The sequence below is a fragment of the Myodes glareolus genome, chromosome 10 (assembly GCF_982192425.1).
Source record: "Myodes glareolus chromosome 10, mMyoGla1.1, whole genome shotgun sequence".
In the NCBI taxonomy this organism is placed as follows: Eukaryota; Metazoa; Chordata; class Mammalia; order Rodentia; family Cricetidae; genus Myodes; species Myodes glareolus.
Genome location: NC_142035.1, coordinates 58,078,098 through 58,090,840, shown reverse-complemented (window position 1 = coordinate 58,090,840; position 12,743 = coordinate 58,078,098). Strand labels below are relative to the sequence as shown.

Here is a 12,743-nt window from a genome sequence, read left to right as displayed (position 1 = left end):
GGAACGATGTAGTCTTGACTTAGCTCCTGTCTTTACCTGGTTGCCCCCAGTTTCACGTGTGACAGCAGTCTCTACAGCAGTCTGTGTGATAGACATCTTACAGCTGGAGAAACCGGAGTTTACAAAACGCAAGTAACTTGCCTAGGATCACCAACTCTGAGTACAAGAGAAGATCCACACTACAGTTTGGAACCATACTGGATGATTCACAGAATTGAAAGAGAAGTTGAAAAAATAATCGGGAAATCACTGGGGCCCCCTCGGCAGCAGGAATAGCAGGCAGTGCCACACAGTTGACACTTTGGCCGCTGTGCTTGGCACTCCTGGAGAACTTGCCATCTGCTGTTCTGCTTTTGTGTCTTTCTTCGGGAAGTCAAATAGGACTGTCTACCTGCTTGGCAGCCTCCTTTTGTGTATCATTGTCCCAGCTGCCAGCAAGTGAAGAGGGCTCCGAGGTGGAAAGCTGGATTCTGCTTCCCACTAAGACCAACATCGGTGGTCAAGAGTGTTTGGATGCTGTCTGGCAGAGTTTAGTTGAAATTTCAGGAAGCTTAGAAACTTAAAGTACAGTTTCCACATGAGGATTACTGGGGTTTCTTAATTAGTCACAAAACCTGACCACAGATGAAGCGATTGTTCAGCAGAACCTGCCAGCTATCAGGAGCAGTCAGAGGAGCGACCGTCAGGGACAGCTTCCTCTAACTCCTAGCTGGCCCTGTGGGGTCTTCAGACCATGAGTTACCTTCTTGAGCAGTGTTTCACTGTAAGCACCTCATTAGCCATAGAAAGCATTTCTCCGTGTATGAGGAAGAGCAGGCCTTTGCCTTTTTATCTTTGTCCTGCCTTAGGCTCTTTTGTGTTAGACTACAGAACACTGGGGCTGAGACACTGCTCAGCCATTTGAGAGTACTTACTGCTCTTAGAGCTGACCTAAGTTTGGTTTCTAGTACCCGTACCAAGTAGACATAACTGCCCATAGCTTATGTTCCATGGAATCTGATGCTCTCTTCTGGCATCACCAGGCACTCACACATGTGTGTGCACATACTCCACACATTATGTGCACCTACACGCAGATAATGAAAATAAATCCCTTTAAAAAGGGCTAGCAGTGGTAGCACAGGCCTTTAATCCCAGCACTCGGGAGGCAGAGGCAGACGGATCTCTGTGAGTGTGAGGACAGCCTGGTCTACAAAGTGAGTTCCAGGACAGCCAGAGCTACACAGTGAAACCCTGTCTTGGGGGGAAAAAAGGAAAACAAAAAGGACTAGGAAACATATTTTAAAACAAACAACAAAAACGAGGCTAGTACACAGTAGGTACTTAAAAATATTTGAGCAATTGACTTACTGAATTTTCCCTTAAAATCTTTTTTGTGAAGCTGAAGTGATTTTTATGAATGACTAAATCAAGTGTGAGCTGCCATGTGGATACTGGAAATTGAACCCCAGGTCCAGTGCTCTTAACTGCTGAGCCATCTCTCTAGCCCCAATATTTTTTTGTTTTTATTTTAGATTTCATGTATTTTTTTAAATGTGCTGTGGGAGGATGGACCAATGACAAGCTCTCTTTTGTTGTTACAGGTGTTCCAGGACTTGGGTACTGAAGTACTGTCTGGAGCTGCCAAAGGCTACAACATATGCCTCTTTGCCTATGGGCAGACGGGCTCTGGGAAGACATATACCATGCTGGGGACTCCAGTAAGTGTTCCACTGGAGTGAACTGTCTTCCTAATGTCACAGCAAACCTGCATCTTACATTGTCCTTACCACTGTGATATGGAGCATGACCTTCATAATCAATATTAAATAGAGTAATGACCCTCTCCTTTTTTTTTTTTTTTTTTTTTTTTGGTTTTTCGAGACAGGATTTCTCTATAGTTTTGAAGCCTGTCCTGGAACTAGTTCTTCTAGACCAGGCTGAGCTTGAACTCACAGAGATCTGCCTGCTTCTGCCCCCCAAGTGCTGGGATTAAAGGCGTGTGTGTGACCCTCTTCTATACTTAACAATTGCATTTCACTTTACCTGAACAGTAAAGTTTGTATAATTAGTCTCTCTTTGTGAAACTTTGAAAAACTAGACTTTCATGATTCCCTTTGACAAAGAGTCCTTGTTGGTCCCACTGGATATATATATTATTTCCAGGTTCATCGCATAAAGCTTCACAGTTTGACTGGGGTTAAACCTGGACTGCATTTTAGTGCTATACAGAGATAAGAATGCTGTGTCCAGCTTTAAAAGCTATGTGTATTAGAAGAAAGCAAGAGATGTACCTGGGCTGGGGGCTTTAAAAATGTAGACTATAATGCAAGTTGTTTTTAAATTGGTGGCACGTGCCTTTAATTCCTTTAATCTTTGAAGGTAGAGGCAGGCAGATCTTTGTGAGTTCCAGGCCAGCCAGGGGTACACACTGAGACTATGTCTCAAAACAGACAACAGCACCAAAAATAAAATTAAGGGGATAACGTTCCTTAAGAATACCCGTTCTAGCCAGGCACTCTGGAGGAAGAGGCAGGCAGATCTCTGTGAGTTCAAGGCCAGCCTGGTCTACAGGAACTAGTTCCAAGACAGGCTCCAAAGCTACACAGAGAAACCCTGTCTGAGAAGCCATTGACAATGGCACTGGGTCTTGTTTCGTCTGCATGGACTGGCTTTTTGGGATCCTGGACTGTTTGGATGCTCACCTTCCTGGACCTGGAGGGAGGGGGGAGGAACTTGGATTTCCCACAGGGCAGGAAACCCTGACTGCTCTTGTGAATGGTGAGGGAGGAGGAGAGGGAGTGGGGGGAGCGGGAGGGTTTTGGGAGGAGGGGAGGAAGTGGAAAGAGTGTTTTTGGATACTTGAATAAACAAGTCTAACTAAGAAAAAACAACAACAACAACAACAAACAAACAAAAAAAGAAAACCCTTTCTTTTAGATATAGAAGTATGCTAGTGAGATGACCTGGGCAGTGGTTGACAAATAACACTGTATAGAAACAATCTGAAACAATAGCCCACTTCTCTGGGTACAGCTCTTTGTTCCCTTTGTCTATGGTCAGTGTGGTTTCAGACATTTGAAATTAAAAAAAATTCCTACTAGGTCAAAGGGGATAAAACCTTAAGCCTCTGTATGAGATCGTGGAACTATCTACTTCTTTGGATTTTTGCACAGTTTTGCAGAGGGTGTTTGTGTGTGCTTCTGTATCTAGGGATCTAGACACAGTAGGAATCTAGAAGAGACCACATTAATGGTGGGAAATGATAAAGTTCATTGCAGGAAAGCACATGTCTAGGTTTGCCAGCTTCTCCTATCTATCTTCTGGTGATAATCTGCCTCTCATCTGTGTCTCTTGATAGTGCCAGCCTCTAGTTTTATAATCCTCCTGTAGAGGTTAGCTAGCACTAAGCGCCCACATACCCCTCCTCTGTGTTTAGGGGGGCCCAGGATTCCGGGTGTTTGGGGGTAGGAGGAGGGCAGGGGCATTGCCCAGAGTGAGCAGTAATGTTTTTCTTTTTCTGTCATCCAGGCCTCTGTTGGACTGACCCCACGGATATGTGAGGTATGGACTCTCTTTGATCATGTACTTCCAGAGTAAGTTTCCTATGTCAACTCTTCTGTGAAATCTGACCCTCTGATTTTGTGCAGGGTCTCTTCATCATGGAAGACGACTGTGCCTCACTGCCTTCTTCCCGCAGCATAAAAGTAAGGTAAGAACTCAAGCTCCAAACCCCTAAATGTCCTAGTTCCTTGTAAAGCTCCTAGCAGTGAGACCAGGACCTGTCCCTGATGCTTAGATGGCTTTTGGGAATCTATTCCCCATGCTGGATTTCTTCACCTTGATGCAGGGGGAGGAGCTCAGTGCTGCCTAAATTTGATGTGCCATGCTTTGTTCAGGCCCAGGGGGCCTGTACCTTTCTGAATGGAGACAGAGGAGGAGTGGATGGGGAAGGGGGTGGGACATGACGCACAGGACAGAGGAGAGGAGGGAGGAAAAACTGTAATTAATGTGTAAAATAAATAGAAAAAAATATTAATTAGATTTTTAAAAGTTTAACTCAAAAAAGAATGCTATCTTAGTTCCTTTTCTGTTGCTATGACAAAACACCAAGACCAAAGCGACTGATAGAAGAAAGAGTTTATTTGGACTTACAGGTCCACAAGGTTAGGATATATAATGGTGGGTACAGCAAGGTGACAAAAAGCAGGAAGGAAGCTGAGAGCTCATATCTTAAACCATAATCATGAAGCTGAGAGAACTCATGGGGACTGTCACGAGGATTTTAATCTCGAAGCCTGCCCCCAGTGACACACTTCTTCCACTGTTCTGCTCACTCTCTTAGTTACTTTTCAATTGCTGCAGGAGGACACCATGACCGAGGTAACTACAAAAGAATGCATTTAATGTGGCAGCCATGGTTCCAGGGGGTTCGAGGCTATAAGCACCATGGAGGGAACATGGTAATAGGAATACTTGAGAGCTTTCATCTTGATCCACAAGCATTAGGGAGAGGGCTAACTGGAAATGGCTAGTGCTCACTCTTAAAACCTCACAGCCTCCCCCAACTGACACTTCCTCCAAGAGGCTACACCTCGTAATTCTTCAAAAACAATTCAACCAACTAAGGACGAAGCTTTCAAATATATGAGCCCATGGTGTATGGGGGCCATTCTCATTCAAACCACAACTACCATCTATACCTTCCTCAAATAGTGCCACCAACTAGGGACCAAGTATTTAAATGTCTGAGTCTATGGGGGAAATTTCTCATTCAAATCACAAGTGCATACTGCTTCTGCAGAGAAGCCAAGCTTGATTTTCAGCATTCATGTCTGGTGGTTCATAACTACCTGTAACTCTAGTCTAGGGGATGGACTCATCCTGGCCTCTGAGAGCACCAGCACTCACATATGCATTCCCCCATACAAATATTATAAAACAAACAAAACCCAGAACAACACAAGGATCACATTTGAAAGCCACTCAGATTACGTTAAAATAGCCTGTTGAAAGTGAATCTCAAATTGGCACTGATGTTATAAATGGGGAAATAATGGTAGCCAGAGGTCAGAACCTTGCTTTGTACTTGTAGAAAGACACATAAGGGAGACCCTGGCTTGATTGAGGTCTTAAGTTTATCAGAGCCAGAACAGGAATCCAGGACCTGTTGATTCTGAACTCATTGTTTAACTGTCTTCCCTTTTTCTCTGTGTCTCTAGCTTTCTGGAAATCTACAATGAACGGGTGAGAGATCTTTTGAAGCAATCCAGTCAAAATAAGTCCTATAGCTTGAGGGTCAGGGAGCACCCAGAGATGGGACCCTATGTCCAAGGTGAGCTCCTCTTCCCTGGAAATTGGAGAGCCAACTGAGGTATAGAAGTTCTCCTAATGCTCATCGTTCACTCAGCCTGTGCAATGATTGGATTCTGTGTGCTGCTTACCGTACTGGACATTGGATGTATGCTTATAAGCTGACATGACATAGCTCTGCCTTCATAGCCAAGTTTAAAATCTGGTGGAAGTGTCATAAGACAGACAATTACACATTGTAATAAAGGATTCAAAAGAAGTAGCTAGATACAGTGATTGAAAAGAACCCTGGAGCCAGGTGGCAGAGGCAGGAAGATCTCTCTGAGTTTGAGGCCAACCTGATCTACAGAGTGAGTTCAAGGACCACCAGAGCTGATACACAGAGAAACTCTGTCTTGAAGAACAAAAACAAAGCAAAAAGAAAAAAAAGAAAAGAAAAAGAAATAAAGAAAAGACTCATGGAGCTGGGCAGTTGTTCTACATACTTTTTTTTAAAAAAAGATTTATTTATTTATTATGTATTCAGTGTTCTGCCTGCATGTATCCCTGCAGGCCAGAAGAGGGCACCAAATCTCATTACAGATGGTTGTGAGCACATGTGGTTGCTGGGAATTGAACTCAGGACCTTTGGAAGAGCAGGCAAAGCTCTTAACCACTGAGCCATCGCTCCAGCCCTGCTATATACTTTGGGGGCAGAGTCAGGCCTCTGTAAGTTTGGGGCCAGCCTGGTCTACAAAGTGATTTCCAGGACAGCCAAGAAGCCAGGGCTACACAGAAATACCAAGGGACTTTGGGGGCTTTAGTTTGCTGTTCTCCCTATAAGACGTACCTACCCTCACTCTGCTCATCTTCCCAGGACTGGGTCCTGTGAGCCCTTCAGGCTTAGTGTCAATTGATACCTGTCAGAAAAGCTTCCCTTGACACACACATCTCCCATCTTCCAGGGGTCTTTTCTTTCTTCCCCTCTCCCAGTCAGGGTTCCTCTGTGTAGCCCTGGCTGTCTTGGCTGACCTGAAACTCACTCTGTAGACCAGGCTGCCCTTGAACTCAGAGATCCACCTGCCTTTGCTCCCTAAGTGCTGGGATTACAGGTGTGCACCAGCATCTCCCTCCAATCCACCCATTCACCCCACCCCCTGGTTAGTATGCTCTTTCAGAGAGGAAGATGGTTCCCTTTTGTTGTGAGGTAGCTACTAGAGAAGACCACTTGGGCATAGGTTCAAGCCAATAGAAAGTCTTGATTAGCCAGGAGGCAGCTACACTAGATATTCAGGACCCGAGTGCACTCCCGAACCTTTCTCAGGGTGAGCTTTTAAACACACACACACACACACACACACACACACACACACACACACATCTTGGGTTGTCATACCTGAGCAAGAATAGTCAGCCTGAAGAGGAACTACAAAGCCAAGAAGCAAGCATAGTTGTTTGGTGACTTTACTGGAACTATAGACTTGGAATGACTGGCCTTTGTTCTCAAGGTACCTGAATGCCTCTAACCTGTCATCAGTTGTGCTAAGGTCTGGGGGCCTGTCACACTTTGAAAACACTAATAAGCTGTAAGTGCTAGTTTAAATCCTGGTAAAGAGAGAAACTTGAGAGCTCTTCTGAACAGGCATGGCTAATAGATGGCCAGTGTCATTCACTGATACTGCTACCAAGTGTTTCTTACCCATGGCAGCCTGGAAATAGTAATAAATATGTCCCTCTTGATTTCCTTTTCCATATAAAGCAGTACTGTCAGATGGATACATCGGTGTTACATATTCCACATTTCAAACTGTTCCTTGCCCCTCTCCCTCCTTTTCCTCCTGTTTTTCTCTCTCCCCTTTCTCCCCTCCCTCCTCTCTAGAAATAGGAAGGAAAGCTCAGCACACCTCCACTTGATTCTTTCCCAGTTTCCTCTGGAATTGTACTATCTTGTCTGTTAAGTCCTTGAAAATACCAGGCAGAGTTGCTTTAAAATCTTTCTGGCAATTCCAGTGTCTCCATATTTCTTGGATATCTTTCATTTATATTCCCAGGTCTACATGTATGCTTGGTTTGCTAATAAGATTTGTGCCAGATAGTATTCGTAAACCTGTTCTTAGGAACTGGTATCTCTCTCTTTTTTTATACTAAGTTTCTATGAACATGAGGGATTAAGAAGTAAGTTAAGTTCCAGTCGATGGAGTGAGACTGAAGCTTAGCTGCAGTTTTCACAGAGGCTTATTTACTTCTAACTCATCTTGTAGACCTTTGGGTTTCTTCCTGTAAGTGAATGTCTAAGCAGGCATTATATCTATAATCCCTGCACTCAGGATACTGAGGCAAGAGAATGGTCCTGAGTTAAAGAACAACCTGGGGAGAACAAGATCCTGTTTGAAAAAGTAAAAAAAAACCCAAAAATTAGAGGGGTCAATTTGGGTGTGTTGTGGGCTACAACCTTTGTCTTCACTCCTGGAAAGTTGCTAAGAAAATCGACTGCAGCCACCCTGCTGCAATCCAGTCACAATTCAGATGACTTTGTCATTCTTTTTAGACATTTATTAGCAACAGGCAATAGACCCATGCCATTGTCTTGTTCCTAAGTCTTATAGTCTGCAGAGGCTCTCTAGCACAAATTTCCCATAAAGGTTTTCTTCACGTCCTTAGGACCCGTCCACTTGTCTCACACCTTCCCATTCTGTAATGGCTCGTCCTATCCTTGCTGCGTCCACAGAACCCCTCCTCACTGCTGCTCTAACTTGCTCAGCATTTTTGTTTGGCCTCCACTTGTGTAGCATTTGATTGTAGTGTGATGTATAGTGTACTTTCATATTGTAAACTGTAAAAGAGAGACGTTTTGTATGCCAAACTGAGTCTGCCGCCTTGTGGATAAAATATCACCTTCCTGTCAGGAATTTTATTAGGGCCAACAATAATAAGTGAGGAGGAAGAGATTTCTTATAACTTCCATAGTGAAGCTGTGAGGAATTTTTTTTTTTGTGGTTTGCGTGGCCACTACGTAAATTCTAAACTAATCTTTGTGGAAATACGCTGGCCTTTGTAGAACCCATCACATCACCTGATGAGAGGTTTCAATGCAGATTGATTTGTTTGTTCCATTCTAGCTTATGAAGTGATATAAGAATGGTAGATGAAAGTGTGCTTGGGCATAACTTTAGTCCGGCAGTAGGAGGAGGGGCAGGCAGGTCTACAAAGCAAGTTTTAGGACAGCTAAGGCTATTGCACAGCTAGGGCTGTTTTTGGAAACCCTTTCTCAAAAATCAAAAAACAGAGACACAGAGAGAAACACAATAAAAGTTTAGAGCCAGTGAGATGACTGACTGGGTCCTTGTCATTCCTGGGCCTACATGGTGGAGGAGAGCAGTGGCTCCTGTGAATCGTCCTGTGACTCCGCATGTGCACTATGCTGGGCCTGATTCCAGCTCACATGGGGGAGAAGGTAAATAAAAAGGATGACAAAACCTACAAGAAATGGTTAGTTTACCAGGTTTCTTATGATTTCTTTTCTCCTCTCATAACTGACAGGTCTATCTCAGCATGTTGTTACCAACTACCAGCAAGTTATACAGCTCCTGGAGGAGGGGATAGCAAACAGGTAAACCAGGTTTGTTGTGTGTGTGTGTGGGGGGGTCCACAAAGGAGTTTGTTCTGGACATAATACTATAGGGCAGTACCATCGTCTCTGACTTTGGCAAAGATGAATATAGCATAAAATGATTCATGAAACTTTACTTCTAGCTTTCTGCATTGTAAGGTTATAGGCATATGAAACTAGGAAGAGTAACTTAAGTGCCTGTGGTAGTTTGAATGTTTTCAGACCCCTATAAACTCAGGGAGTGACACTGTTAGGAGGTGTGGCCTTGTTGGAGGAGGCTGGGTGACACATCCCTTTAATCCAGACCTCCAGGTGGAATGGGCCACACCTGTTGGAACTGTGTCACTGTGGGCGTGGACTTTGAGGTCTTTTTCTCAAACTTAGCTTAATGTGACAGTCAGTGGACTTCCTGTTGCCTCTGTGTTGAGATGTAGGGCTCTCAGCTCCGGCACCATGTCTGCCTGCACGCTGCCAGGCTCCCCTTCATGATTATAGTGGGCCAAACCTCTGAAACTGTAAGCAAGCCAACTCCATTAAATGTCTTTTTTATGAGAGTTGCTGTGATCATGTTGTCTCTTCACAACCATGGAAACCTAGCTGAGACAGCGCTCCAGAAACTGCTGTGCACTGCGACAACACTTCATGTTCTCAGCTACACTGAGAGCCCGGGATATTACTACTAAACCCCTAGGCGGAAGCTTTTTTCACTGGGAGAAAAAAAATTAAACTCTTGTATTTATCTTGTTAATACTAGGTCCTTTAATTGAAAAAACAAAGGAAACATTTAAACTTAACATTGTAGTCTCAGAATTTCTTGGAATTCTCTCAGAGCATATGCCTGGTCTTCAGGATAAGCTGAGCTCCTGAATCGTTAAGAGCTAGGGTTCTAGCTGGGTGGTGCACATCAGGTGGGGCTCTGTGACTTCAACACCAGCTTGGTCTACATAGCAAGTTCCAGCTACACAGAGCTGGGGGCCGGGGATTTGGCTCAGTGGTAGAAACACAAGACCCCTGGGTTCGGTCGTCAGCTCCAGGGAAGGAAAGGAAAAGAGAGAGAGAGACTGACTTTGTCTCAAAATGAAACAAAACAAAACAAAAAATGATCCCAGCATTGGAGAGGGTGAGGCAGGATTGTAAGTTTGAGACCTGCCTAGGCTATGCAGTGAATTTAAAGATCCAAATTCCATTTCCAGCACCCACATGAAGGCTTGCAGCAGTCTGTACCTCCATTTCTAGGGCATCTTTTTTTTTAATTTCTTAAATGTGAGTTTGTGTTTTACCGTGGGTGTCTGGTCCCCTGGAACCAGAATTACAGACCGTTGTGAGCTACCATGTGGGCGCTGGGAATTGAACCTGAGTCCTCTGGAAGAGTAGTCAGTGCTCTCAACCACTGAGCCATCTCTCCAGCCCCTTCCAGGGCATCTGAAGCTCTTCTGACCTTTTCAAACACCAGTATATATGTGGTACATATACATACATACTGGTAAAACACTCTTACACATACAATAATTAAATAAATAAATCTGAAAATTTTTTGAAAAAATTAATGAAAAGGGGTTTGAGGAGCTGGGGATGTAGTTCTGTTGGTATAGCATTTGCCTGGGAATGACCCCTAGCACTGTAAAAGCCATGTGTGATGATGCACAGCTGTAATCCCAACACTCAGAGGCGGAAGTAGGAGCATCAGAAGTTCAAAGCCATTCTCAGCTACACACTTTGAGGCCAGCCTGAGCTGTATGAGGGAGTAGGAGCTGGATGTCTAGCACGAGCCCTAGGTCTAATTCACAGTGCCAACAAACAAGAGATAGAAGAATTAGATTTGCCTAACTTTCTGCATCCTTAGATTTTTTTTTTTAGCCTTTTCCTTTTTCTTTTCTTTCTTTTTTTTCCCTCAAATTTTGAGACAGTGTTTCTCTGTAGCTTTGGAGCCTGTCCTGGAACTACCTCTTGTCCGCCATGCTGGCCTTGAACTCAAGGAGAACCGCCTGCCTCTGCCTCCTGAGTACTGGAATTAAAGGCATGCACCACCACTGCCCAGCTAGATTTTTTAGCCTTTTTCTATTCCCTGGAGAAGACAGTGAAATGGTATGGGATAGTTTTAAACAGAAGGATCATTGACCTAGATTTAGATAAAGGGGAGACTCAGTGATTATTGGGATTAACACTGGGATGGATTTCCAGGAGTAGCTGTGAGCTCCTCATTTAAACATGGCATCAGTGTAATTCAAGATCTCATTCCCAAAGGCTTTTTGGCGCTGCTGGATGAATATTCTGCTTTCTTAGCTCTCTGTGAGGCTTCTTGAAGCACATTTACACCACACTTTTTTTTCTGTATGTGTGGTTGTTGGATTTTTAAATATGTATTTGTTTATTAATTTATGTATTTGTGTATGTGTATATATAGAAGTAAATGTTAGATATCTTTCTCTACTGCCTTCCACCTTAGTGTTAAGTCAGGGTCTCTCAGCAAATCTGGAACTCACTGATTGGCTAGACCTGTTGTCTAACAAGCACTCTGGGCTCTTCCTGACTCTACCTCCCGGCATAGGGAGGTAGAGAAAAGATATCACGACTACGGCAACTCTTCTAAAGAAAACATTTAATTGGGGTGGCTTGCTTACAGTTTCAGAGGTTCAGTCCATTATCATCATGGCGGGGAGCATGGTGGTGTGCAGGCAGACATGGAGCTGGAGCAGCTGAGAGTGCTACATCTTGCAGGCAACAGGAAGTTACCTGAAAATCACACTGAGGGAAACTTGAGCAAAAGAGACCTCAAAGCCTGCCCCCACAGTGACACACTTCCTCCAACAAGACCTCTAATAATGCCACTCTCTTTAGAGGCCAATTTCTTTCAAACCACCACACTCTGGATTTTTGCTTTTATACTTTCAAAACTGTTTTAATGTTAGCTAGTGTGACACCACTCTCCCTGTTATTGTCAGTAACAGCACCTAGAGTGCTGCGTCTGCCTTCTTTGGACTACTTGAATTTCTTTTTTAAATGTATTCACTTTTATATGGATGATTATTTTGCTGGAATGTATGTGCACTACATGTGTGCTATGCCCACAGAGGCCAGAAGAGGGTATCCGATCCCTAGGCCTGCAATTACAGATGGTTGTGCATGGCCATGTAGGTCCTAGGATTGAAATCAGGTTGTCAGACTTGGTGGCAGGTGCTTTCACTCATTAAACCATCTCACTAACCTCAGTCCTAACATGTATTATGTTCACATGGGTCCCTTAGGTACACCATGCTTAAACAGTCCTGTACTAACTGTCTTGCCTTGTATACACAGGATCACAGCAGCCACCCATGTTCATGAGGCCAGCAGCAGATCTCATGCCATTTTCACTATCCACTACGCACAGGTGGGTTGTTCTACTGATTTCTATCTTATGCCTCGTGGTTACTTTCTTGTATTCCTTTCTTTCTTTCCTCCTGCCTTTATGCTTACATGTTCTCTGATACAACTGACTTCTTCACTGTCTTCTGCTTATCTTTTGCTCATAACGGTTCAGAATATGTCCACACTTATTAGTCAGTTATGGGTCTGTCTGAAATTAAAATCAAGGTTGAAATGAAAATGAGCATTAAAATGAAAAAAGCATAAATTCACTTCCAATATGATGGAGAAGACAGAAAAATTTAGTTTCTAAAGGCAAATAAAGCAGGACAAACTGTTTCTGAGCTCTGAGAGACTGGAGGCATATTAAAAAGTGTGCTCCTGGGATGTACAGTATTTAAGAGAAACAGCACAGGTGTATGCTATTCTTGTCTTGGTTTCTCCCATGCCCGTCCACATCTCCAGTTGCCCTAGTGAAGACATTCGTTTACAGAAGGTAAGACTTAAAGATTAGCAA

General features: G+C 43.8%; 1 protein-coding gene across 4 annotated transcripts in view; it reads left to right on the top strand.

The window, feature by feature from the left end:
* Positions 1–12,743, top strand: part of Stard9 (StAR related lipid transfer domain containing 9) — an 89,977-nt gene that overhangs the window by 30,658 nt on the left and 46,576 nt on the right. For 3 of the 4 annotated variants that reach the window (XM_048459616.3, XM_087911269.1, XM_087911272.1), the window contains exons 4-9: positions 1,584–1,700; positions 3,511–3,543; positions 3,630–3,691; positions 5,202–5,314; positions 8,812–8,881; positions 12,179–12,251. In XM_048459616.3, the coding sequence (XP_048315573.3) occupies positions 1,584–1,700; positions 3,511–3,543; positions 3,630–3,691; positions 5,202–5,314; positions 8,812–8,881; positions 12,179–12,251 (468 nt within the window). Of the gene's footprint in view, positions 1–1,583; positions 1,701–3,510; positions 3,544–3,629; positions 3,692–5,201; positions 5,315–8,542; positions 8,726–8,811; positions 8,882–12,178; positions 12,252–12,743 lie in introns of those variants that run through there. The other variant, XM_087911270.1, reaches the window with a different exon arrangement.